Source organism: Cervus canadensis, chromosome 4 (genome assembly GCF_019320065.1).
Source record: "Cervus canadensis isolate Bull #8, Minnesota chromosome 4, ASM1932006v1, whole genome shotgun sequence".
NCBI classification, from domain to species: domain Eukaryota; kingdom Metazoa; phylum Chordata; class Mammalia; order Artiodactyla; family Cervidae; genus Cervus; species Cervus canadensis.
This window is the reverse complement of record NC_057389.1, coordinates 46,218,048-46,245,880: the sequence shown is the minus strand read 5'-3', so window position 1 is coordinate 46,245,880 and position 27,833 is coordinate 46,218,048. Positions and strand designations below refer to the sequence as shown.

Here is a 27,833-nt window from a genome sequence, read left to right as displayed (position 1 = left end):
GTCCTGGGCAGAGGTGACATCTCCATTTCACAGATGAGGAAACTGAGGCCCAGAGACATCTCGCTGGACCCTGTCTTTTGGATTCTTCTTCACAGGCCTCTCTAGTGTTCTACTCTCCTAAGCCTTCAGGGAAACCAAAAACCTCCCCCTCACCCCCACGCCTTATTCAACAGTTCAGCAGTTCTTGAAGTGGATCTCAAAGATGATTTCAGGGGATCCACAAGCTGACAAAGGTGCATATAGTCAAAGCTGTAGTTTTTCCAGTAGTCGTGTATGGATGTGAGAGCTGGACCATAAAGAATGCTGAGCACTGAAGGATTGATGCTTTCGGACTGTGGTGCTAGAGAAGACTCCTGAGGGTCCCTTGGTCAGCAAGGAGATCAAACCAGTCAATCCTAAAGGAAATCAACCCTGAATATTCACTGGAAGGACTGATGCTGAAGCTGAAGCTCCAATTCTTTGGCCACATGATGCGAAGAGCCAACTCACTGGAAAAGACCCTGATGCTGGGAAAGATTGAAGGCAGGAGGAGAAGGGGATGACAGAGGATGAGATGGTTGGATGGCATTATCAACTCAATGGACATGAGTTTGAGCAAACTCTGGGAGATAGTGAAGGACAGGGAATGGTGGTGTGCTGCAGTTCATGGGGTCACCGAGAGTTGGACACAACTTAGCAATCGAGCAACAACAAAGTGAAACTATTAAGTAGAGCTGGATTAAGTAGAGCTTCCTCTGGGGGAAATGTGAAGATCTAACCCAGTGTTTTCTAGAGACTGGCCATTTGTACACAATCTTGCCGATTTTTGCCCTGGTTGAGTGCTACATATACCTTTATTAAAAAGAATGCTTAGTATTATTACAGCAAATAGAAAACCAATATAACTTGCCATTGAGGAAAGAGAATGTCAAAAATAAGTACATCTTATGTATGGAGAGAGTAACATAGAAAATTACCATACCATAATGTAAAATAGATAGTCAATGAGAATTGGCTGTGTGACTCAGGGAATTCAAACGGGGCACTGTGACAGGCTGAAGTCTGGGATGGGGAAGGAGATGGGAGAGGGGGACATGGGTGTACCTATGGGTGATTCTTGTTGATGTATGACAAAACCACAAAATTCTGTAAAGCAATTATTGTTCAATTAAAAATTTTTTAAAAAATAAGTACATCTTACGCAAAACATTGTTATTAAATTGCTGCTTTCAGCTACCAAAGACCATGACTCCATTGATCCCTCCATTTCTTCACTGTCTCTCCCATCTGTCATGTCCTCATTCCTCACCTTATCAAGCTCAAAGTCCATAGATAAATTCTTTTCCCTTTCTAACTTGGTAGATCTCACATGGCAAATACACACATCAGGTAAAACTCAACTTTCCCTCTACTTTGTATAGGTACCATGGAGCTGAACGTGGCTAGGGAGTAACACACAGTCTTTGTTTATCTGTCTCCCTTTAATTTCATGGCCATGAGTCTCAAATGTGTCCTTTGTACTACCCAACAACTGTACGATTGTACTGTCTTGGCTGGGCTTCCCTGTTGGCTCAGACAGTAAAGAATCTGCCTGTAATGCAGGAGACCCAGGTTCGATCCCTGGGTTGGGAAGATCTCCCGGAGAAGAGAATGGCCACCCACTCCAGTATTCTTGCCTGGAGAATTCCATGGACAGAGGAGCCGGATGGGCTACAGTCCATGGTGTTGCAAAGAGTCAGACAAGACTGAGTGACTAACACTTTCACTTTCACTGTCTTGTTTAGTCCCCTCACTCTCCCAGATGACTATTTTCACTTCTCTCTCCTTAGACCCTTAATGCCTCTCTCCCCATCCTTGTTCTCAGCAACCAGATGGGAACTTATAGGCACGGTCACCATCACATCTGTCCATGTTGTCCAAAGCCTATCTCTCTATTCATGCACTAGATCCCACCCCACGCTTCTTAACCTCGTATATATTGGACAAGAGACCACTGACTATCCTTTCTCCTTCCTATGTCTTTGTTCATTATCCACTGGGTCATTTCAGTCATCATATAGACATGCTGTTATTGCTCTAATCTTTTAAAAATATATATATATTTATGTATTTATTTATTTGCCAGGTCTTACTTGTGACATGCAGGGTCTTTGATCTTTGTTGCAGCATGTGGGATCTTTAGTTGAGGAGTTGAGGCATAAGAACGTCTTAGCTCTGGCATGTGGGATCTAGTTCCCTGACCAGTGATCAAACCTGGGTCCCCTGTTTTGGGAGCATGGACCACCACAGAAGTCCCTATTGCTCTAATCTTAAAAAAAAAAGTTTTATTGAACCCAAATCTCCTGTCAGATTGCACTTTCTTTATTTGCTTTCCCTTTGTAATAAAATTCTGCTCCTACCCACCATGACACCATGACATAGAAACCACTGATGTCAGATTATGCAGCATCCTCTTTGTTGCCAAATCCAATGATTGATATCACTTCATATCTTATTTGACCTCTTAGCAGAACATGACTGAGCTGATCACTTAATGCTTCCTTCTCTTTTTATATATAATTTTATTTATTTATTTTTTTATGGCTGTGCCGAATCTTCGTTGCTGTACGCAGTTGTTCTCTAGTTGCAGAGAGTGAGGACTACTATCTAGTTGCGGTGCATGGGCTTCTCATTGCAGTGACTTTTCTTGTTGCGTAGCACTGGGCTCTAGGGCATGTGAGCTTCAGTAGTTGTGACACATAGGTTCAGTAGTTGAGGCTCCCAGGTTCTACACTTGTTCAACAGTTGTGGTGCATGGGCTTCGTTGCTCTGAGGCATGGGATCTCCCCAGACCAGGGATTGAATCCATGTTTCATGCATGGATTCTTTACCACCAAGCCACCAGGGAAGTCCCACTGCTTCCTTCTTAATACAAGCCTTTCATTTGGCTTCCCAGATACAATACTCTGTTCATTTTCTTTCAGCATCACTGGTTGCATCTTTTCATTCTCCTTTATTGGATTCTCCTCTTCTCTTGACTTCTCAGTGTTGGAGTATCTCAAGGATAAATCCTTGATGTACCCTCTTTTTAACCTGCACTCCTTGGTGATCTCCCCAGTCTCATGGTTGTGAATACTACATATATGTTGAAGAATCTCGGATCTTCACCTCCAGCCCAGAACTTTCTAACTAGATTTTGTTTGTCCAGCTCCACTAGTAGGTCTAATAGTTGTCTCAAGCTCATGTGTCCAAATGGAACTCCTGGTCACCCCCGCTTCCCCAGTCTACTCTATCCATATCCTTGGCTAGGTCTGTTGGCAGCAACTCCATTCCTTCTGGTTGCTCCAAGTCAATATCTTACTCCTTGCTTTCTCTCCTAGCCCTCATTCAGCTCATCAGGAGTCCTGTTGTCTTTGCCTTCAAAATACCTCTAGCATCTGAACTCTTTTTTCCCCCAGTTCCATTGTCATTCCCCTAATCTAAACTGCCATCATCTCTTACCAGAATTACTTCCTTTGGGCTGGGTCTTTCCACTTCCATCCTTGTTCCTCTAAAGTCTATTCTCAGCACAGTAGCCATGAGGACCCTTTTCACATATGTCAAACCATGTTAATTCTTTGCTCAAAACCTTTAACATCCCCTACATTACTTAGAATAAAACCCAGTGTCCTTAAATAGCCTGAGAACTTTTTATAGATATGATCTCATCTCATCTTATTACGTATCAGACCTCAACTCATGCTAATACTGTTCTCCGACTCACTTCACTCAAGCCATATTGACATCTGAGCTGTTTTTAAACATGCCAAGCAATCTCCTACCAATGACTGTTCCCTCTACCTAGAATGCTGTTCCTCCAGAGGGCTACATAACTAGACCCTCAATGAAACCTTCCCTAACCACCTTATTTAAAATTGTAACTTCCCACATTCCTGATCCCCCTTAACCTTTTTTTTCTTTTAACCCCAAACACTTATCATATTTAGACAAATTCTGTAATTTTCTGATTTATTAGGTTTACTGTCAGTCTCTCACCATAGGATGAAAACTCTAAGAGGGTTTTTTAAAATCTTTTTCACTGATAAGACCTAAGTACCTGGAAGAGTACCTGTTGCATAGTAATGCTTGATAAATATTTGCTAAATGAATTCAATTCTAACTAGGGCTTCCATGGTGGTCTAGTGGTGAATAATCCACCTTGCAACTCAAGGGACACAGATCCCTGCTGTGGGAAGATCCCACACACCGCAGAGCATCACAACTACTGAGCCCCTGTTCTTAGAGCCCACGTTCTGCAACGTAAGAAGCCACCATAATGAGAAGCCCAGGCACCACAACCAAATAGTAGCCTCCACTTGCTACAACTAGAGGAAGCCTGTGCCCATCAATGATGACCCAGTGCAGTAAAAATAAATAAATATTTAAAAAATTCTAAATGGGGCTTCCCAGGTGGTGCTAGAGGTAAAGATCCCGCCTGCCAATGCATGAGACATAAGATGTGGGTTCGATCCCTTGGCAGGGAAGACTCCCTGGAAGAGGACATGGCAACCCACTCCAGTATTCCTGCCTGGAGAGTCCCATGGACAGCAGAGGCTGCTGGGCTCCAGTCTATAGGGTTGCAAAGAGTCAGACACAACTGAAGCAACTTAGCATGAACCAGCTGCCAAAGTCTCCTTTCTGTTTGGGAGATGGACATGTGTGATGGAGGTGTTAAAATCAGGCAGGTACTCTGAGACTTTCTACAAGATATAATCAGAAAAACTGAAAGACCCTGAGAAAGGAAATTCATTTTCCTCCATATGATTCCATGTACCTTAATGCTGAGTTTGGCATCTTGAGCGCCCCCTTGGTCCAACCCATCTTGGGGAACATTGGTCTCTTACTCGGCCAAGGTGATAAAAGCATCAGCCAGGTCTAGGTGGCCTCATGCATCTCTCTTTGTATCTTCAGAGGCTCTCTGTCATCCCTCAGAACAGCCCAACCTCTGTTGTACTAGGGCATGATGCGTCCCCAAGTGGGGTGGTTTTGGCCATTGTAACTAGAAAGTCTCGTGCTCTGACCTTCGAGAGTTGCACCCAGGATCACAATAAACCACGCAAGGATTTCTTTGCGGAAGTTTGCCTTCTTGGCCACGCCCATCTGCCCCACCTCCCCAGCCTGGCACGCCCCCAGGAAATCTCTCGGGGTGGCGATGCCTTACCTTCAGGGAGAGACGCACTGCCTTATTGCTGAACAGGAGAATTGCCTGTGACTGGAGAGTCTTCAGGCGGAAGTGGATGTGCCCGTTCTGAGCCTCCGGGAGATGGTACCGCCCAAAACTCTGACCGCTGAACCTCACGGCAGTACCTGTGAAAGCAACCGAAGGTGTCACCTCCACATCCAAGTGGTCACCACGGAGCACTGGAACCGACTTTGTCTCACTCAACCCTTGGGTGGCAAGCAAAGTTATTGCTCACATTTTACAGGTGAAGAAACGAGGGTGTGGGGTAACTTGTCCAGGGTCACACTGTTAGACAGGGTCCATCACCCTGCACACCTTTCTTTGGCCCCAGGGACCCTTGCCTTGGGTCCCAGCCTGTATCAGAAACTATGAGCTCAAACCATGAAGGAAACAAGAATCGAGCCAGAAATATTATCAACCAAGTATGTTGGTTGATATCAAAATCCTCCATAGTTTCCATGTTGTTTCTGACGTCACTTGGGGAAGAAGGAGGCCAGGCTGGAGAGGATCTTGAATATATATGTGATTTCAGGAACACCACAAGGGCTTTTTGCCTCAAGATATCTCCTTCATCATTAGGAGTGTAATCATTTGAATAAGCACATCCCACATGATAGGCTGCTAAGTCAAGAAGAAAGAAAATAGTGATAAATAATGTGTTTAAAACTTCCATAAGGTCCTGCATGCCCCATCCCCAATAGCAATTGCTAAGGCACTGTTGCATAGTGAGGGGTCTGAAACTTCACTTAAACGAGTTTTTCAAGCTTATTTGACCATGGGACCCTTTAATGTGGACCACCTACCATTGGCCCTTGGATAGAGCATTCTGTGGAAACCCCTTTGAGAAATGCTGTGTTATATTAAGCAATGCCCTCCCCAGATTTTTTTTTTTAAATCCACCCTCCCCAGAAGTGGGTTCACTTATTAAATCCTTAAAACCTCAGTGTGGATAAGATTATCAGTTGTCAGGGCTCCAGATTCCTAGGGAAGAGGATTGGTTTGGGGGGAGGGGGGTTGAGAGGAGGGGAAGAGAACTGTTGAAGAGAGGGAACACAGGTCAAAAGGAGCAGAAAGAGAGTTTTAATAATCCACTCCAGGGTACACAGCTAGTAAATGATAGAAGCTCAGATTTGAACCTGAGCTGCCTACTCTGAATACTAAGGTTAAACCCATCGGACTGTAGTGATAGTAGTAGTAGTGTTACTGACTCAGGTTAATTGACCACCTTTATATGTCAGGCACTTTTCTAAGCAAGCACTTAATATTTAATTCTTGCTTAATCCCTACAGTATAGCACAAAGGCACAGAGAAGTTAATTAATTTTCCTTGGGTCACGTGGCTCACAAGCGGCATAGCTAGGATTGGAACCCAGGCAACTTGATGCTAGAGTCTATGCTTTTAGCTGTGGTCTGAACTGTCTCTTGTATTCTTACCATTATTTTCAAAATTTAAAAAAGTGACCAGAACTAGGGCGCTATTCCATGATGAGATTTTGTGAGGCCATACCTGTCTCGTGGTGGTCCATGGCCCTTAATCCTGTGAAAACGTCCCTCTAACTAAACCGAGAGCCCTGTGTTGGGATCTCCAGCCCTGGAGTTGGGCTGGCCAGGCCCAGCAGCACTGGGGGTCCTGGGAAAGGCCCATCTCTCACCTTTACAGGAGCAGTTCTTCTCCAGGCGGTGCCTCGGGGTCAGGATGCTGAGCCGGGCTGTGCTGTACGTGGGCCCAACCCTGGGGTCCAGGCGCACGGTCTCTTGGCAGATTTGTCCCTGGCAGCTTGCCCCCTGGCAGGGTACCACAGGCATGGCTGACCTCATCTGAATTCCCACCGAGTGCTCCATCTCCTTGGCTGAGCGAGCAATGGTGGATGCCAGCTCCTGGAGCTTGGAGAAGGCCCCCGAGTGCCCCTCGAAGACCAGGAGCACATCCACACCAGCCGTGGTCTCTGCTGGCTGAAGGCTGGCCAGGTGGATGTTGGCTCGTTTGATGTCCAGCCAGTTGCTAAGGAATCTCTGCAGGTTCCTCCAGTGGTCACTCACCAGCTCTTCCGGGGTGAGCTGGTGGAATCCCATCCACATGGTCTGCTGTAGAGCCTCCGGCCCCATGTGCCACACGTGGACGTGGACACCAGCCATGGTGGAGAAGGTTCCATCGCTGACTGTGACGTTGAATGTGTATCGGCCCCGAGGCAGCGCGTGGGAGGCAATGATCTTGCCGTCGGCCGCCCCCACTGAGAAGCGCCGGCCCACGCTCTCCTCTCCTGCCAGGCTGTAGGTCAGTGTGTCCTGCGGGTCTCGGTCTGTGGCGTGGATTTTGCCCACCATGCCGCCCTGGAACTCCTCCTCCCCAGTGGTGATGAAGATCTCCAGGGGGAGGGCAGAGGGTGGGTAGTGGCTCTGCTCCCTGACGTGGACCTTGACAGACGTGGAAGATGAGAGGGGCGGGGTGCCGCTGTCTGACACCTGTGGGTGAAGCAGGCTACGAATTAGGACTGTGGCTATCGGGGCCTCCCTGCTGCTCCAGGGTGGGCTCAGCGCACTGTTGCATTTGAAAAGGAAAATCATCACTCCAGAAGAACCGAGGGCTTTGTGGAGGGATTTACAGCCCACACCAAGCGGTAAAACTTAACTCTACCACCTTCTTATCTGACACCTCTCTGAGTCCCTCCTAAGCCTCGCCAGCCACACGCTTCCTTCCTCTTGAACTTCTCTCATTCTGTCTCTTTCCTTAGGAGGGTCATCACATGTCTCCTAGTGATTTCAGAGCACATCCTTTGTGGCCACTGTCAGCCCAACAGGTTCTCTTACTCCTCTTTCCTATGTGACTGGGGTCAGGCTGGGGATGGGCATGTCTTCTTCAGTTCAGTCAACAAATATGTACTGAGTGCCTTGTATGGGCCAGGCCCTCCGCCGTGATCAGGAGAAAAGAGAGGTGAGGAGGAGAGGTGACAGACAGGGAACAGCAACTGTCAGGCCCTCAGGTGGGAAAGAATGCTGAAAAAGCAGAAAGGGACCATAGTGGCCAGGGCTGAGGGCCAGAGGTGAGCAGAGAGGCAACCCAGGTGGTTACTGATGGGCTGAGGAACACGAGGTTGGATTTAAGTCAGACACATGAAAAGCCACCAAAGGTTTTAAGCAAGGTGATTATTAGAATAAATTAGAAATGCCTTTCCCTTGCACTTTTCACCAAGCATCTCTACAACTTTCTGCCCAGACTTAGGCAGACAAGGGCGAAGCTTTCCTTCCTCTCCTCAGTAGCATTACCACTTTCTCAGCTGTCAGCAAGGGTCTTCATGGTTTTCCCTACAGTAATATCTTGTTCATGTGGATTTGCTCTGAGTGGGCAAGAAAGGTGTAATAATACACCTGCTTCTGGGAATTATGGGTAACTGATGAGATATCAATAACAATGGTAATAATTAATATTACTGCTAAGTATTATAATATATGGGCTTTCCTGGTGGCTCAAATGGTAAAGAATCCTCCTGCAGTGCGGGAGACCTGGGTTCGATCCCTGGGTTGGGACGATCCCCTGGAGGAGGGCATGGTAACCCACTCCAAAATTCTTGCCTGGAGAATCACATGGACAGAGGAGCCTGGCGGGCTACAGTTCACAAAGAATCAGACATAACTGAGTGACTAAGCACTGCATTATAACATGTAACTGACATTAACTGAGTACAAACTGTGTGCCAGTCACTTTTACATGCCTTAAATGTGTGATCGTAGTTGACCTGTCTGATGAGGCAGGTATGCTGAAGTGTCCTACTTTACAAAAGATATAACTGAGTCTCAAAGAGGTCAGTTAACATGCTCAAGGCTGTACAGCAGGTAGAGCCGGAGCAGAATCCGCTGGCCTATACTGCCCCCCAGTGAACAAAAGTGGAAATACAGGACAAATGCAAGAAAGTGACTGAGTTACTAAGTGATAATCTGAGCCAGGCTACAGAGATCAGAGGAAGCTGATCTCTTGACCTATGCTTTTGGGTTTGAAGACTCTCTACATTAGCCCACATCTGTTCTCTGAGCTGAAGACTCCCATTTCCAGCTACTTATTGGACACCTGAACACCTAAACAGAGCCCTCATTTTACCCCATAAACCTGTTCTCTCTCCATCTAAGTCTCTCCAGTCTCATAAATGGCCCTACCAACCAGACTTCACTGGAGTCATGAACCTGGGAGTGGTCCTGATTCTTCTCTTTTCTTTCTCTCCCCATAACCAATCCACCACCAACTCCCACTAATTTCCAAGCAAAACGTGTTGCAAATCTGTCCACTTGTTCATCTTCATCATCACATCAAGGTCTCAGCACCACCTGCCTCCAGCTTAGATGACTTCTCATTGGTTTCCTTCAACCACTCTTGCCCCCTTCAAGTTCTCTCTGGAACTTAAAAAATGAACTTCCTGAGACACAAGAAGGGTCACTTCCCTGTTAGAAACCCTTCCATCACTTCTCACTGCACCTTGATTAGAATCTACAAGTATTACCAAGGCTTATCATGGGTGACCGTACTTCCTGGTTAGCCCAGGACAGTCTTGATTTTCATTTGTTGTGAAAATCAACAGTTATAGCCAATTAACTGTTTTTACTGCCTCTCTAACTCTCAGGAGCATCACAGTTTGGACCTCAAATAACATGGTCATCCAAGCTATGAGGCCCCCATGAGCCATCCAGCCCATCCCTGCAGCTTCATTCCCACCATTGCTTACCATGTGATGACCGAATGACCATGTCTCGGGTCACTTCAAGCTCTTTCCCAAAGTGGGATTGGTCTTGTCTTGTTCTTCTTGCCTGGGACACTCTCCAGCCCACTTTTCATGTGGCCAGCTCCTCAGGCCTCAACTCAAGGGCAGCCACCCTCTGAATATGTCTCTGCAGTGCCTTTTGAGCTTCCCATCCCTTTCTTTCATCTGTTTATTGTTTATCTCCATAATTAGAATCAAAAGCCCATGGGGACAGGGATCACCCTCTTCTTTCCGTTGCTAGCATGGGACCCAGCATATGATAGGTACTCAATGGATGCTGAATGAATGAATGCCTGACTGGCTGTCTGTCTGAATGGATGACTACAACATTCTGAGCCCAGAGAAGTTCACAGGATAGTAGTATCCACTAGACTTAAGATTTAAAAAAAAGATTTGGGGGGATGCAATGAGCATCAGCATGTTTCATCAGCATCTTGGCCACTTTCTCTTGGGCAGTTTTCCTAAAACCCATGATATCATCACTGTAATCCCCTGCACATGTATATATGTTCTCTCATTGAACCCCGGCACTGAAACCACGAATAATCATTAGTCAAATCTACTTCACCTGCCTTCACTAGTCAAGTCACTTTAAGACTTGCATCTGCATATAACCTAAACAATAAGATAGTTGTCTGAGTTATTTTCCAATACTTGGGGAGTCAACTGTGTCTAGTGGGAATAGAACTGGTTCAGACTGGATAGGACCACCAGCCCTTCAACAGGGCTTGCCCAAGTTCTGCTTAGTGACCTTGATGTCAGAGGGCAGAAAACTCCAGCCTCAGGTAGTGCAAACTGCCTCCATTTCTGGACATGCAGAGGCCTGTAGCTTAGGAACACCTGTGACAGAACAATGATTACTGCACCTTTTTCTAATCACCTTTCCCCGTGCCCGCCTCACTCCCCAGGCCTGGCCCTTTGTTCTTTATCCATAAACACCCAGAGCCCCTTGCCTTCCAGGAGGTGGTTCTGAGACTTGTTATCCTATCACCTTGCCTGGCTGCCTTGCTAATAAACCCTCTCTTCACTGCAGACTTCGTCATCTCAGCATTTTGGCTTGCTGTGACGCTGGATAAACTTAACACCAATGCTCAGAGGTAGGTCTTTAACAAGACTTGAGGTTCAAAGAGCTATTCTGGCCAGACTTGAGGAATTAGATCCAGGGTGAGGGAATTTCTGTTCTGAGAGCAGGGCAGGGATGAAGAGCTTGGAGTCAGAGTGCTGGAGTTTGGAGCAGCCCAGCTCTACCACTTATTAATAGTATCACTTCAAGCCAGTCATTTAATCTCTGTGTGCCTCAGTTACCACATCAGGAAAGTGGGGGTGATAACTGCACTCACCCTAAAGCATGGTGTGGAGATTTAGTGCAATGATGCACGTGAAGCACTTAGTCCAGTGCCTGGCACATATGTACATTTTTTTTTTCCTAATAAGAGAAGCACTGATGGTGCTTTTGTTTATTTATTATTTTTTATTGGAGTATAATTGCTTTACAATGTTGTGTTAGTTTCTGCTGTATAGTGAAGTGAACCAGCTATATGTATATGTATATATGTGTATATAGATCAACATGTATAAATGGCTATATATATACACATACCCCCTCCCTGTTTATTTTAATTTGAGTTTATTAATTTTTAATTGGAGGACAATTGCTTTACATGATTGTGTTTGTTTCTGTCATATATCAATATGAATTGGCCAGGGGTATATGGTTCTCTCTTAAACCTCCCATCCCACCCCCGCCCCCCTTGCTACCAGTCTACATCATCACAGAGCACCAAGCTGAGCTCCCTGCGCTACACAACAGCTTCCTGCTAGCTATCTATTAGCACTGCCAGCACATTTTTTGTCCCCGTGGTCACCACCAGTGGCCCCCACAGCTCTCACCTCGATCTGAAGCTGATACCATTCCTGGACTCTCTTGCTCAGGCCTGCAGTAGTCACCAACCATCCATCTGCCGTCACTCGGAAGGCAAAGCCATCATTCCCCTTGGTGATTCGGAATGAGAAGGGGGGACCATTCTCTGGGGAGTCTGGGTCACTCAGGATCAGTTGCAAGACTTTGCTGCCAATGGGGGCATTTTCCTGAGAACAAGAGTGACAAAATCAAAGAGCAAAGTGAGTCCCAGTCCTTCCTGTCACATCTTTCTGGATTCCCTTCTCTAGGATGAGTCCTCGGCACTCTGGCTACTCCCAGGTCATGCCTACATCTTGAACTATCATTCATTCATTCTGCCTGTCAGTGAATTAGTGTTTGACTTTGTTAGTCTAGACCAGAGATTCCTGAGGGCAGTCCTAGGTTTTAGAAACAAAGGCCATTGGGGCTGGAAGGGTCTTTAGAATCCCTTTATCCTACAGAGAGGTGACTTGTCTAAGTCACATAACTGATAATTTATGTATATAAATTTGTGCCTGAGATCCACGTGGGAATTTTGTGATTCATAGGATCAGTTGAAAACCTAGACATGGTTTCATGATTAGGTGACTAATGGAACACACATCCAATGAGAAAAATTCAAAGACAATTAGTAATTCAACTGAGAAGAATGGATTCCCTGGGTATTGTTCCAGGTTTTTTTTGTTTTTTGTTTTAATATTTATTTGGGCTTCCCTGGTGGCTCAGACGGTAAAGCGTCTGTTTGCAATGCTGGTGACCAGGGTTCGATCCCTGGGTCAGGAAGATCCCCTGGAGAAAGAAATGGCAACCCACTCTAGTACTTTTGCCTGGAAAATCCCATGAACAGAGGAGCCTGGTAGGCTACAGTCCATGGGGTCGCCATAATTTGGCTGCGCCAGGTCTTGGCGGCGTGTGGGATCTTCAGTCTTCATTGCAGCACACAGGATCTTTAGTTGCAGCAATGCAGGATCTAGTTCCTAGACCAGGGCTCAAACCTGGGCTCCCTGCATTATAAGCACAGAGTCTTAGCCACTGGACCACCAGGGAAGTCCCTGTTCCAGTCTTTGTCCTGTAACACAGGAATTCAGCATGCTATAATATTTCCAATGATTGTTAACTGTCTTTTTAACAACAAAAACTTTATCTAAAAACACAGTCTTATGAGCAGAAAGTCACAGTTTCATATTCAACAGGTATTCTGCCCTTTCTTATAAAACCCTACTTTTATTCAGGTAGAACAATACCCTCAGCAAAGATATGCTCCTCCTAAGAGGAGACAGACTATGATTGGTTTAAGTCAGTTGTAATAATCTGATTTCCTGTGCCAGTTTTTTTATTTAAGGGTGATCGTGTAATCCAGTTCTGACCATTGGAGGAGTCTGACAGGTGAGGGTTCTTCTTTTGATAGAAACAGATTCGGCAAAAGAAGTCTCCTCCTGTTCACCTTTGAAGAAGGTTAGGCAAGGATGTGATGCTGGAGCTGCAGCAGCCATTTTATAACCATAAGGAAGAAGGTGAGTGAATTTGGAAGAAAGTAATCCAAAATTGTGATATCATTTTTTTCTGCTGAAATAACCAATTCTGGAATAGGTTTTCTCACTATTAGAGCTTTTGCTATAGGATTAATAAGGCCTTATTGTTTAATGAACTTTTAGTCAAGTGATCTGTTATTAGCAGCCAAAGCATCCTAACTCATACTCACAATTTCCAAAACAGGTGACCCTGGTTGATAGATATGGGACTCAGAATTCTGTGCTCCTACCCACTTCCTTACCTCTCTTTATGTGATCACAATTCCCCACAGAATCCCAAGGCCTTCTCCAAATCCTGTTTATAAACCATTAGTATAGTGGAAAGAGCTTGGGATCTGGAAAACCTCTGAGTTCAAATCCCAAATTTGCCACATTTTGACTATGGCATGTTTCTGTACCTCCATTTAAAAAATCTGTAAAACGAGTACTATTTATATGGCTGTGTGAGCCCCCTATGAGATAATGGATGCAGAGGAACCTAGCAGAATGCTTGATAATTTTTAATTGTATAATCCATAATCCCCTTCAGCAGGCTGTGTTGCCATTTGGGATATCAGTGCAAGGTCACAGTCACTGTTTGGGTGGACTGGTACCAGTGGTGAGCACCCTCCACTAGGAGGGAAATGGGGGGAAGATGATGGATTTAGGATGATTTTGGAAGTTGAGCATACCTGGACAGAGGTGCTATAGTTGAGCTGGAAGAATCTTGGTGGGTTGTCATTGACATCAACCACTTGGATAGCAACGTCTGTGTCCTCATAGAGTGGGGGCTGCCCACTGTCTGTGGCTCGGAGCTTCAGGGAATAGCTAGAAGTCTACAGCAAGAGGCCCAGGGGAGAATTAGCAACAGGACCCGCAGTTCTGCACCCCCTGATTCATGACTAATGTTTTTGGAAAAATAAGATGGAGACACTCCCTTATGCCTGCCCCCATTGCTCTCCCATAGCATTTTAGGGCTCAGGTTCTGGTGTCAGGCAGAAGTAAATTTCACTTCCAGTTTAACTATTTACTAGCTATGAGACCTTGGCAGAGTGACTGAACTTGTGTGAGGGTGATATCAGGACCCACATCCTAGGATTACTTTAAGGACCAAATGGCATAATGTGTGTACATCACATAGCAAAATCCCTGTCACAGAGCAGGTGCTCAGTAAATTATAACTTGTTATAATGATCTAATAATCCTTGGTTAATAGTGAGAAGTTGGCCCGAGTTAAAAGTCACTCCGCCCCTCTCCTGCCTCTGGCTTTACACGCCCCAGAGTCTCCACAGAGAAAGAATGGGGGACACTGCGGGCAGGTCTGGAGAAGCATCAGGCTGGGGTGTTGACCACAGTTCACCCTCTTGACCTTCAGAAGGGCTATATTCTGCTCTGATGGTCTCAGAATGGGTCCGTCCCATGTGGCTCACCTGTTCCCAGTCCAGGGCCTTGGCCACCTGTAGCTCTCCTTTCTTGGGATGGATGGCAAAGTGCCCAAGCTGGTTCCCTCCTATGAGGCTGTAAGTGATGGCACTATTTACAGGTCCATCTTCATCCGTTGCTGACACCTGCAGTGAAGGCAGGTGATGGTTGTGAATGGAGGGGTAAGAGAGACTAGAGAGGAAATCTTGGCCCTTAGGAGTGTAGGGGACACAAATATGTTCCTGCCCCACAGATTGTCCTTGGGCTGGCAGTCCCTAGACCACAGTCATCCTTTCCAAGGGAATATCTTCATTTACATCCTGGTAAGGATGTCAGCATGTCATGATTCATTCATTTATCTATCCATTCATTTATCTATCCATTCATTCATTCCTTCATTTACTCATTCATTCATAACTGACGGGGTACTAAGGTCCTGTGCTAGGAGTTGAGGAATATGCCAAAATGAGTAAGCCCTCAGGAAGCTTAATGTCTAATTTTATGGTCAAGTCTAATTTGGAGCAAAGAATGATCAGTTTTATGGCTATAAATTTCGCCTGGAGAGGTTAGACAAGGATTTGCAAAGCCTTGTAGGATAAGGAAGGCTTCTGGGAGTGGAGTCAGCATTCCAGGCAGAGGAAACAATATGAGTCCAGGGATATGAAAGTACAGAGGAGGTTTGGGGAAAGGCATCTCCTTCTGTGTGGTTGGAGTGTAGGGTGCATGTTAAAGGAGATAAAAACCTCGAATACAGGCATGCAGAGTTCACTTTTACTGCATGAAATGGGGAGCAATTACATATTTAAATGCAAAGAGGTGTTGTTTGATGGCCCCCCATTCCTCCCTTCCCAGGCTGACCCTCTGTGCCCCCTGTGTCCTCTGGGGCCTCTCCCATTCCCATTATTTCATTACCTGATCTAGATCTTATCAGACATGGCTCTGAGATATTTTGTCATGAGAGAGCTTGGTTGAGTGGCTACACGTCAGTCAAATCTATAGTGTATTAATTGATAAAATAATTATTCTCATAGATTGACTAGAGGAGGGGGAGATAAGAACCCACCCCCAGAGTCCATCCCCACCCACCCCCACCCCCACAGGGCAAAATCACAGATTCTTACTGTCAGCACAACATCCCCCACGATGGCATTCTCTAAGACCCTTGTGCTGTACAGATGCTGGGGGAATCTGGGCCGATGTTCATTGATATCGGTGATATTGACTACGATAGTAGTCATGTCACTGAGGGAGGAAGAGCCCTTCCGACTGCACTCGATGGACAGGAAGTACTTGGGGCTGGTCTCAAAGTCCAGGCTCTTATTGACGTACAGGATCCCTGAAGAAACAAGAGGTGATGGGAGCATTGAGGCACTTGGGACCACAAAGGCAGAGTATCGAGGGGGTCTTGAGCCAAATGCCAGGAGAGGCAGCTCAGCTGTGTTGGGAGAGATTGATCTCCTGCCTCATCTTCTCTGTCATCTCCTCCATCATCTCTCTGTTTATTTTCCCTCCCCCATAGTCTCCCTTCTCCTCCTCCATCTCCTCTCATTTTCCTTATTACCATCTCAGCAGCAGCTTTTCCCTCATTTATTTATGTACTATTTCATTGAGATTTTGTTTAAATCTATAATATTAACTCTGTGTCATATGGATCTATAATAACCCTTAGAACAAGAACAAGGTGTGATTTCCTTTTTCTAGGTAAGTCAGCTGATGCGCCCAAAAGCTAAGTGACCTGCCCAAGCTCAGTCACCTAGTAAAAGACAGAACTTACATTATAGAGTTTTATACTACCCAGCATTGTTCAACAAATTGTTAGGGCAGAGTGTTATTATTGTGAAAACTGGAAAATAAAAGAATAAGGATTTATCCTGCCATTCCTTGATAACTGAATAGTTAATGGTAGAAAACTCTTCTTTATAAAATGATTCCAGTTAGTAAATGAATGAAGAATGACAGGGCTAGAAAAAGCCATCATTTTGCAGCCCCTAAAGAAATAATATACCTAGGAAATAATCATTCAAGGCTGTTAAAGCCTCTGTTGAAAGAATAGTTAATGAGGAACTCTATAGTAGATAGATCACACTGACAGCCTCTGAGCCCACCATCAATCTTAACCTCAAGAAAAAGAACCAATAAACCATTATGTGCCTCCTAATGTGGTGCAAAGGAGAGCCCAGCATCATCTATGAAGCACTGTTGGCAAAGAACATGATCAAGGTCTTTGATCCAAATGTCATTTATAATAAGCTTAGGGGCTAGGGGGATATATTATATAACATCATAAAGGTACAACTAGCCAATCCAAAATATTAGAAAATCTTGCTTCACACATGATCCCAATTTTTCATTAAATAAATGGCAGCAGGAAATAAAGAGGGAGAGGAAAATGTTAGAGATTCAAAGGGACATTATATAGTTCCTATCAATGAAATGCAATATGTGGACTTTTGAGGCTGTTGACAGACAAACCAACTTCAAAAAGTCATTTGAGATATAGTCTGAAAAATTGTCTGGAAACTATATTAAGGAATTATTATCTTTTGGTTGTGATAATGATATGGCTGTGCCTATACAAGAAATCCTTATCATTTAGAGATACACACCGAAGTTTTATAAACCACATGATATCATGTCTGGGATTTGCTTTTTTTTTTTTTTTAACGGAATCTTAATCCTGTTACTCATTTATTTGGCTGCATTGGGTCTTAGTTGTGGTACGCGGGATCTTCAGTCTTTGTTGAGATGTGCAGGCTCTTAGTTGAAGCATGTGGGGTCTTGTTCCCTGACCAGGGAATGAACCCCAGCCCCCTGCATTGGGAGTGCAAAGCATTAGCCACTGGACCACCAGGGAAGTCCCTGGAATTTGCTTTAAAATAACTCAGCAATGGGTGGATGTGAGGGTTAAGGATGAAACTAGACAAGACGAATGCTGATAATTACTGAAGCTGGGTGATGGGAACATGGGGTCCATACACTGTTTCCTCTATTTTAAAAAATATGTTTAAAGTCTCCATAATAAAAACTGAAAAAAATTACTGCTCAACAGTAAGGCTGCTGCTTTAGGAGGTAGAGCACACCATTGCAGAGGTACTGTGGGGAGGGATCCACGTGGGGCCTGGTCTGACCTGAGCAGCTTCTGAGGCCCTTCCATGGGATTCTGTGAGTCTGACTTAGATTCCTTCATGGATAGGAGGATAAAAGAGAGCAGTTTTCCTAGATGTCTATCTTTATGAGACTAAGGGAAAATTCAAGGGAGCCACGATGTTTGTGGATGGCTTTAGGAGGAAAGCAGGCAGCCTTGCCTTGGGCTGCTCAAGCCCCAAATTCTAGCAGGTGTTTTATGCCTTGGCAGCCAAGGATGGAGGGTGGCCTCAGCATCCTGGGGCTGGATGTGAGCTGGGACTGTGAAGCTGCAAAGTGGGAGGAAGGGATCCTCAACACAGAGTCCTTTGTGGGGGCATAATGGAAGGAGAGGTGTTTCCATGTGAGCTGGGCCCAGGGTGCAAGAAGGGACTTGGTATCTAGAGGGATCCAGAGTGAAAAAGGGGCTGAAGGATGCCAGGGAGGGGCTGTGGTATGTGAAGAATCCAGTGTTCCCCAGGACTGTGAGTCAGTGTGTGTGTGTGTGTGTGTATGTGTTTAGGGTAGGGGTGGGGCTGCCTGCTGGCGCTGTCTCACCTGTGCGGGCATCCAGGCGGAACCGCCCCTGCTCATTCCCACTGACCACGCGGTAACCGGTCTTCTCGGCACCCGGGCGAGTGAGGGTGGCCAGCCGCAGCACCTCTGTGCCACGCTGGGCATCCTCTGGCACCTGCACGCTGTGCTCGGTGTTCAGAAACACGGGCAGGTAGTCCTCCAGGCCCACCACAGAGACTGTGACGGTGCCCAGCGTGGACAGCGGTATTGGGCTGCCCAGGTCAGAGGCACGGACGGTGAGCTCCAGCGCTGCCTGTGGCCTGACCCGCAGCGGCTTCTCCAGCCGGATCACACCCGTGGTGGCCTCGATGGAAAAGTGGCCTTCAGCAGAGTCCGTGAGAGAATAAACCACCTGGGCATTGGTGCCTGGGGAGGGAGACAGAGTGCATTATTCATACAGAGGGACCTCCCCTGGGCCCTGCTTGCTGCAAAGCTTTCAGAGGAGGGTCTGGAAGGCAGCGTCCCTACAAAGGCTAAAATGCTTAGGCTGTTAGCAGTGAGACCCTCTCATGTGGGGGTTCTTGACGAGGGTGGGGTTCAAGACCTCATAGAAGGTTCTTGTGAAGGGGAGGGTTATTCTGCAAACCCTTAAGGATATCTGAAGCTGTTTATGTAGAGGGTAGGGTCCAATATCAGCTCATAAAATGAAAATTTTACAAGCTCGAAACCACCCATAGCGAGTTCTTTGGTTGTGATAGAACAGTTCTTGATTGTGGAGGTGGTTGCATGAGTCTATACATGGGATAATATTGAATAGAAATGCACACATGTACATATTCAAATAAGTGTCTATGGAAACTGTGTAATTTGAATAAGGTTGGAGTCTAATTATCAGTAATGTCCCTGGTGGCTCAGATGGTAAAGAATCTGCCTGCAGTGCAGGAGACCCAAGTTTGACCCCTGGGTCAGGAAGATCCCCTGGAGAAGGCAATGGCAACCTACTCCAGTATTCTTGCCTGGAAAATCCCATGGATGGAGGAGCCTGGCAGACTACATGGAGTTGCGGAGAGTTGGACACGACTAGCAACTTCACTTTCTTTTTTTTATTTTCTATCAGTAATGTCCCATGACCAGTTTCCTGGTTTTAATGTCATACTACAGATTGTTGCCTTTGGGGGAAGCTGGGTGAAGGATGCACGGGCCTCTCAGTACTATTTTTGCAACTTCCTGTGTGTCTGTAATTATGTCAAAATAAAAAGAAAATAAAAAACAGAAAACAAAACGTACACCCATAGAAAGTTCATAGTAAATCAAAGCACATAGTGTTTTTCCAACTTTGTCTCAGAGGCCGTTATTTCCTTTGGTTGTGGACCAGATGAAGCAGTTGGCTCAGGCAGGGCCCATAGGGTCTGAAGAAGACCAACATTTAGTGCTCAGCCATGAGAGCCTCACCCAATGGGAGGAGCACAGGCCCTGAGCCTATAGAGACTGAATCTCACACTCACATGGGGACGCACAACCCTTTTGTTGAATTTATGAACTAAATGTGCATACCATGCGCATTCTTCCATATGTGTATTTTTTTCTCGAGAGAGAAGTACTGGTCAGGATACATCTGAAATATTGAGGTGGAATATTGAATTCTTGGGTTAGAATAATAACAGTTTTGAAGGGTTAATTGTTAACTGTTACAAGGCCAGAGGATGAATCCTAGAAGGGAGGTAGGGTTGGAAACACAAGAGTGAGGAAGCTATGGCTCTTTCATCCAGAAAGGGAACCTTGAGGCTGGAGCTGATAGTTAGCACTTCCCAGTCTTGGAAGGTCTAGGACACCTGTGTGGCTGCCAATGGCAGGACCATGATTGACAGGTATCTGCTCCAAAATGCTAACACTTGCTAATTATCCGAGGAAGGAAGGGGCTGCCTGGGAAGTTGGGAGCTTCCTGTCCCTGGAGGTGTACAAGCCCTGGCTAGTTGAGCATTTGCAGGGCCTTAGATGTTAGATGGCTTTGCACTAACTATTTGCCCTCCCTGGAACACCTGCATTCCTCCGAAATCTCTTACCTCCCTCAATGCCAAGCTAAAACTCCCTTCCTCTAAGAAGTCATAAATTTTCTCTGTTGGTGTCACATGAAGCAGGGTATTTTGATCTGTCTTATCACTACCATCATTTCATCATTGTCATATTCTATGTTCCTCTGGCTATTTTGATCCTGAGGGTATTTTTTACCTATAGCAAAATTGTCAAATTTTCTTGAATTAAATTTTATAATTGTATATGTACATATATAGGTATAAACATGTATATATACACACATATATATATAGACATAGAGAGCGCCACAGTGAAAACTTCATAATGTCAGTATCTTTAAATGGTAGAATATGAAATGAATACTGGATGAATCCAATTTGCCTTGTAAATAGTAAAAGGAAAAGAATCCTAATGAAAACCATGTCATTAAAATTAAAATATAAAATATTAAAATGTAAAAGTAAAATGTAAACTATTCCACTTCATTGCCTAGAAAATTGATCCAAGAATTTAGTAGACTAAATAGAGTTTGTGCCCTAGGTTTCTTTCTTGTGGCCAATTAATCAGAGTTGAATAATTCTGATTAGTGTATTGTATTCAAACATATCCTGGAGCTTACATGATAGGATTGAAAGTGCTCCAGGTCTAAGAGGCAGGGAGAAGCAATGAGGCTGAAATGCCTCATATCAGTCTTGAAATGGCCAAAATCTTTGGTCCCCTAGCACTTAGGTATGTAGTTTATGAACATTTTCTACTTGTAACTGTCTGTAGGCTCAGGAGTGACAGTTCTTGCAGTTCCAGAACCACAGAGAGAGAGCCAAACCCTCGCCTAGGGTGACCCTGTAAACAAATGGCCTCTAGTCCTTCTTTCTCACCTTGGTCAGGATCCCGGGCCAATACTACCGCCACAGGGGTCTTCACCGTGGTGTTGTCGAAGACTGCCACAGCAGAGTGGCTGGGGAAGAACCGGGGGGCGTTGTCATTCACATCCTCCACATGGAGGGTCACATCTGCCTGGCACGATTGGCCGCCTCCATCTGTTGCCTTGGCAACAAGGCTGTACGCATCCCTCTTCTCTCGGTCTAAGGCTGTGAGTGTGGTCAGCTCCCCTGGCAGGAGAAAGGACAGAAAGTGAGCTTTCTCTGGAGGCCATGATCCTAGCATGTACATTCCTGATATCTATATGAGATAACCTCAACACCAGCCCCCACCCCTGCCGGCTCTGTGTGCTGTCCCAGATAAAAGGGGTCCTGTGTACAGATGGTTAGGAAAGAGGCTCAGTCTGTATCTTTCCACACATGCTTGCTTTCCTAGTCACATTCCACCACCGCATCCCCAATTTAAAATCCACACCAACAAGCTACAAAGAGGCACAACATTTTAAAATGCCAGTTAGTTTCTAACACCACATAAAATGTGTTTATGCTTTGGCCTGCAGTTTCACTTCTAGGACTGTATCCCATAGAATAATCAACCCAAGGAGAAAATATACATGTAGAGATATTATCTGCAGCATTCTTTATAAATAGCAACATACTGAAAATATCCTGTGTCTTTCAAAAAGGTACTGGTTAAATACGTTATCATTTAGCCATACAGTAAAATATTCTGCAATGGGAAAAGTGATAATGGCAGAACTTTATGTACTGCCTTGTTGATAGCTCCAAGATATTGCTCTAAGAAACAGGAAGGCACAAAATAGTATGCTATATAGAGATATATAACCAGTCTGATAGACTATATGCCAAGAGTACCCATCTTTCATTAACAGGCTGGTTATCATGAAGATTTTCCAATGTCTGCCTAATATACACCTACATGGTTTGAATTTTTGAACAATGAGTAAGTGAAAGCTGCTCAGTCGTGTCCGACTCTTTGCGACCCCATGGACTATACAGTCCATGGAATTCTCCAGGCCAGAATACTGGAGTGGGTAGCCTTTCCCTTCTTCAAGGGATCTTCCCAACCTAGGGATCGAACCCAGGTCTCCCACATTGCAGGCAGATTCTTTACCAACTGAGCCACAAGGGAACCCCATTTTGAATAATGAGCACGTATTATTTCCTTACTCAGATAAACCAATTCAATAAATATTGAATTTTTTTTAAGACCCTGCTAATCATCCTTCATCTGGACAAAGAGCAGTAGAGAGAGGTCAGGTCACCTACTTGGGTGACTCAGCATGCCTGTGCTGGAATCAGACAGGGCAGTGCAGCTTCTTGAAATACTCACTCTCAGCTGCCACCTCCCTGCTCAGCAACCTCCATAGTACCCTTTGAACTACTGGTTCCAAGTGTCAGCAGCTGGCTGTCTGTGACTTGAGCCCTCTACGTTGCATGTCCCCACACCCTCCATTACCGCAGCAGGACAAGGACTTCCCGTTCTCTGAAGGAACCAGTCTCTACCCTGCCTTCTCCACCAGATGCTCACAGCCAAACCTCTCCCAAGTATTCCGGTCTACTCTGCTGGACTCTCTGTTTCCCACTCTCTGCTTTGTCCCCTAACTGATAATGACAATGGAAACCATATCTACTGAATTATTATTATGTGCCAGACTTGGGCTTAGATTTCTATATGCTTTATTGGGATCCTTACAACAGTGCCCTTGGAGAAGGAAATGGCAACCCACTCCAATATTCTTGCCTGGAAAAGTCCATGGACAGAGGAGCCTGGCGGGCTGCAGTCCATGGGGTTACCTGACCGAGCATGTGTGCACGAGGGTGGAGGGAGATGGGTTGGTAGCAATAAACTGGTAGAACTAAAAACAAACAAACAAACAAACAAAAAACAGTGCCCTGGGGTTTTATCTCAATCTGCAGCATACAACCTTGAGATCATGTCTTTGATCATGACTTTTTACCTACTTAAACCCTTTAATGCGGCTTCCCTGGTGGCTCAGATGGTAAAGTGTCTGTCTGGAATGTGGGAGACCCAGGTTCGACCCGTGGGTTGGGAAGATCCCCTGGAGAAGGAAATGGCAACCCACTCCAGTACTCTTGCCTGGAAAATTCCATGGACTGAGGAGCCTGGTAGGCTACAGTCCATGGGGTCACAAAGAGTCGGACACGACTGAGCGACTTTACTTACTTTACTTTACTTGCTTTACTTTAATGGCTCTGTAGGTAAGGACTTGGTCCCTGTGCCCCAGGAGGCCTCATCCTTTGCCCTCTCTCTCTCCTGCCCTTCTGTGCACCAGTTTCTGCCTTCTAGGTCCTTACCTGTGCATTTTCTTTCCCAAAACAAAGTCTTGTATGAAATCTCTTTCTGCCTTGAATGTCCAACCTTACCACTCCCTTACCCCCTGGCTATTTCCTCAAATTTTACTTAACCGCACTTCCAAACTTAAGCTCTGCTGTCAAACCTCACCTAATATCCTGAATTTTTCTTAACTCAGCACACGTCAAACCACTGACTGTGAAGACCTCGATCTTGTCTTACCAATTTTTGTCCCCAGCATTTAGTGAATGCTTGGCACATAGTGCCGATATGTTTGCTGAGTGGATGGATGGATAGATAAGTGAATTCTTGTTTCTTCTCTAAGGACCCTGGGTACTGGGCACAGTGTATCAGTTCTTGGCTTGATCCTGCAACTCAGGAAACCTACCTGTGTGAGGATCCAGCTTAAATTCATCCGCCCCAGGGCCATGCAGAGAATATGTGATCTGAGCATTGGTGTCGGAGTCCAAGTCTGTTGCAGAAACTTTCAAAATGAAGTGTCCTGGAGGTACATCTTCGCTGACTTTGCCAGTGTAGAGAAGCTGAAGATGAAAGACGAAGAAGAGGGAGATTGTGGGAGATGTGCTACGATCCAGAGAGACAGAGTAACAGGACAAGACAGAAGCAGAGAGAGAGATTAGAGAGCAGAGATGAAAGTGGGGGAGGGGAGAGAAGTGGAGAGAGGGAGGGAGGAGAATAGAATAAGGTGGAACATGCAGGGAAAATGGAGATGAAAAGGAGTAAGATGACGGGAGACCTAGTCAGAAAAGCAGAGAATGAGAGAGAATTTCCACCGTCTGAAAGCTCACACTCAGGGCTAGAAGTGAAAGTGAAAGTCGCTCAGTCATGTCTGACTCTTTGCAACCCCATGGACTGTAGGCCCACCAGGCTCCTCTGTCCATGGGATTCTCCAGGCAAGAGTACTGGAGGATCTCCAGGGGATCTTCTCTAGTGGATCTTCCCAACCCAGGGATTGAACCCAGGTCTCCCACATTGCAGACAGATTCTTGACCATCTGAGCCACCAGGACCTGCCACAATCTCTTACTCCGTAAGGGCCACATTTCGAAGTGTGTGGCACAGGAGAGAGGCTGGAGCTCCCTGAGAACCCAATGTTTCTCCAGCTGCTGGAGCTGGACACAGTTTCCAAGCAAACTTGTCCCCCCATTACCAAGTGTGGGTTAGCAAGGACCCCCATATATGCTCTGGATGGAGGTTTTGTGCCTGGCAGGCTGTGTGGAGATGGCCCCCCAGACTCTTTCCCCTGGCTCTCGTTATGCTCTTGATCATCTCTGAGAAGGCTAAGGTGAGCTTGGCCCCAGACTCCCCCAGTATGAGGAGGATACAGGCTGATTAGAAGGATGCTGAAAAAAAAAAAAAAAAAAAGAAGGATGCTGAGACAAAAGAGAAAGAATGTATGGCCACTGTTCTCCCCAAAAGGTTGCCCTTCTGAGACCATCCGAAAGGTGGTCATCTTGGTGGAGAAGGAAATGGCAACCCACTCCAGTGTTCTTGCCTGGAGAATCCAAGGGATGGCGGAGTCTGGTAGGCTGCTGTCTATGGGGATCGCAGAGTCGGACACGACTGAAGCGACTTAGCAGCAGCAGCAGCAATGTGCTTGAATACCGAGAGAAGGTTACACAGCTGGGAGAAGGGTTTGGTTACAGGTTAGCAATAAAATATACAAAATCAATGTCCCCACAGCCCTGCACAGAAAAGACAAATTTGAAATGCATGAAAATACATTTTATACATAAAGTCATCACAGTACACAACGTGATAAAGCTGTGAGTAGCACTTACAGTTATAATACCAAACAATGAATACTGATGCAACCAAATTGAAAGAATATTGAGAGGATGGAGAGATGGTAGTGTGTGCAGAGGAAAGGGAGGTGAAAGAAAGCCCTTCTATGATGGAAATTCAAAAGAAAATACCTAAAACTGAAACACTATTAAGGAACATGTGATTTGGAGACAAATACAAAGTAAATCGGCTAAAAACCTTGAGCCTGGTGGTCTCTGGGGAAGGGTGATACAGAAGACAGAGTGGGTCTTACTGTTTCAAAGAAAGGTTTATAGATCTATTTGCTCATTTAAAATGTGTAGGTGTAATTTTACTTAAAAATGACTTAATTTGCAAAAAAAAAAAAGGTGGTCATCTTGGATCCTGCAGAGACATTTTCCATGCACCCCACTTGATAATCCAGGTTCTCTTTTTCTACTACGCTTCTGTGAGATTGGAGCATAGAAAATAGAGGAAGGAAAGGTGATAGGATATATGATTTTTGTGTATCCCAAGGTATGTGTTCATACATATGTATACAAATAAAGTATGAAGAATTGAAGTATACATATATGCACATGCTTATATAAGTATATTTGTGTGAGTTAGAGATGTACATTTACCTGTATGAATGGGTGTGTTATGGATGAATGTTATTTGGTGGCTCAGTTGGTAAAGCATCTGCCTGCAATGTGGGAGACCTGAGTTTGATCCCTGGGTTGGGAAGACCCCCTGGAGAAGGAAATGGCAACCCACTCGAATTCTCTTGCCTGGAAAATTCCATGGACAGAGGAGCCTGGTAGGCTACAGTCCATGGCGTTGCAAAGAGTTGGACACGACAGAGCGACTTCATGCATGCTTCATGCATGCATGCTTATGTGTATCTTTGTGTGTATGTATATATGTATTTGTATATTTATAGAGTTATAGATGATCTTTCAACTATGTGTATGTGTGTGAGTACCTACATATAAGTGTGCACTTATATGTATATATACTGAAGAACTGGATTTTTTATACACTTGAATTATGCTAACTTGATGTCATAAAAATTTAATATTAATAGTTTAACTTTATTTGCAAACCTTGAAGTAATGCAACTCCCCCAAATTAAAAATTATTTCTTGTGTTTTAAAAAATATGTTTAAAAGCAAAGCTACATGACAATGGCTGTTGATTTATGTCCTCTAAGAATGCAGTTTTTCTCCTGATATATCTGTGTGTGTGCACGCACATGAGGTCCTTAGGAAAGTCTCCCTTATCAAAAATGTAGCTACCCTGTCTGTATGTTTGTGTATACATGTATCCTGGAGGAGGGTTTCCGTTGGTCTGTAAAATGCATGCAGATGTAGGGATATGCACATAAAGACATGGTGAGTGGTGCAGGGCGTCTCTGGGGGCAGGTCTCTTTGGATATATTTGATAACAATGAGCCATGCTAACAAGTTGAGTGATAGAGTGACTTTTCCATTGAGCATAGCAGTCTGTTTGGAGAATGAAGTTACTTACTTCTGGATATGTTTTGCAGAAAAAAGGATCTTTGTAGGGAGTAGGGGGTGGGGGGCAGGGAGAGCTATGGACCATGAAGCCTAAAGAGCTTGATGACATCCTTTTGGGAAGGGCAAGGAATTACCTGGAACGGGCCCTGCCCCAGGCACTAGTCTGAGGCCAGCCAGGGAGAAGCAAGGGAAGGTTTGGTCAGCGATGGCCCGCCTCAGAGATGGTACTCTGAGTCCTTCTCCTTCCTCTTACCCTTTGCTCCAGCTTCCTTATCTCCACTCCTCCCCTACCCTCACCTGGCTCTCACCTGTGAGCACTGTGGGCTGTTATCATTGATGTCCAGGACAAAGATCTCCACAGGGACTGAAGCCTGGAACTTGCCATCGGAAGCTGTGATTCGGAGCAAGTACTTGGCTGTGTGCTCACGGTCCAGGGTCTTCCTCGAGAAAATTCTCCACTCATCACCAACTTGACTGATGCCAAACTGGCCCAGGGGGTCTCCCTCTAGAAATACGGGACAGAGTTTCCTGAAGCCAAGCCATAGGAACAAACCAGGCTTTGTACTGTAGGTGACTGCCCACCTGACACTTTTTTTTAGGATTGCAGGGAAAAGCAAAAATTTCCTCCTTTAACTAGGGACCCACAGTTCTTCAATGAGTCAGTTATTTGGTGTTATGAAACCTCTTTCAACTTCAAAGGTCTCCTGTTAAATGGAATTATCACTGCAAGAAACACTGCTCCAAAATATGTAGCTAAGGGGCACATTTCTTATTTTGTGTGCATTGGAAGACTTTGGAGGAAATTAAAGGGAAGCAGATAACAATTCTAGACAAGAACCTTCTAGTATCCAGTATCTGTTCAACAGTGGAGGGCTGGAAAGTGATCAATAACATTAAACTCT

The 27,833-nt window shown here is 45.2% G+C and overlaps 1 protein-coding gene across 1 annotated transcript in view; it reads right to left on the bottom strand.

Annotated features, from left to right (window-relative positions):
* The window catches only part of FAT2 (FAT atypical cadherin 2), an 84,398-nt gene that overhangs the window by 9,676 nt on the left and 46,889 nt on the right, over window positions 1-27,833 (bottom strand). The window contains exons 11-20 of the mRNA XM_043464912.1: window positions 27,240-27,436; window positions 24,037-24,190; window positions 21,308-21,541; window positions 18,441-18,824; window positions 15,881-16,095; window positions 14,768-14,905; window positions 14,030-14,173; window positions 11,817-12,014; window positions 6,831-7,641; window positions 5,159-5,304 (exon numbers count right to left, since the gene is read on the bottom strand). Coding sequence (XP_043320847.1) covers window positions 5,159-5,304; window positions 6,831-7,641; window positions 11,817-12,014; window positions 14,030-14,173; window positions 14,768-14,905; window positions 15,881-16,095; window positions 18,441-18,824; window positions 21,308-21,541; window positions 24,037-24,190; window positions 27,240-27,436 — 2,621 coding nt within the window. The remainder of the gene's footprint in view (window positions 1-5,158; window positions 5,305-6,830; window positions 7,642-11,816; window positions 12,015-14,029; window positions 14,174-14,767; window positions 14,906-15,880; window positions 16,096-18,440; window positions 18,825-21,307; window positions 21,542-24,036; window positions 24,191-27,239; window positions 27,437-27,833) is intronic.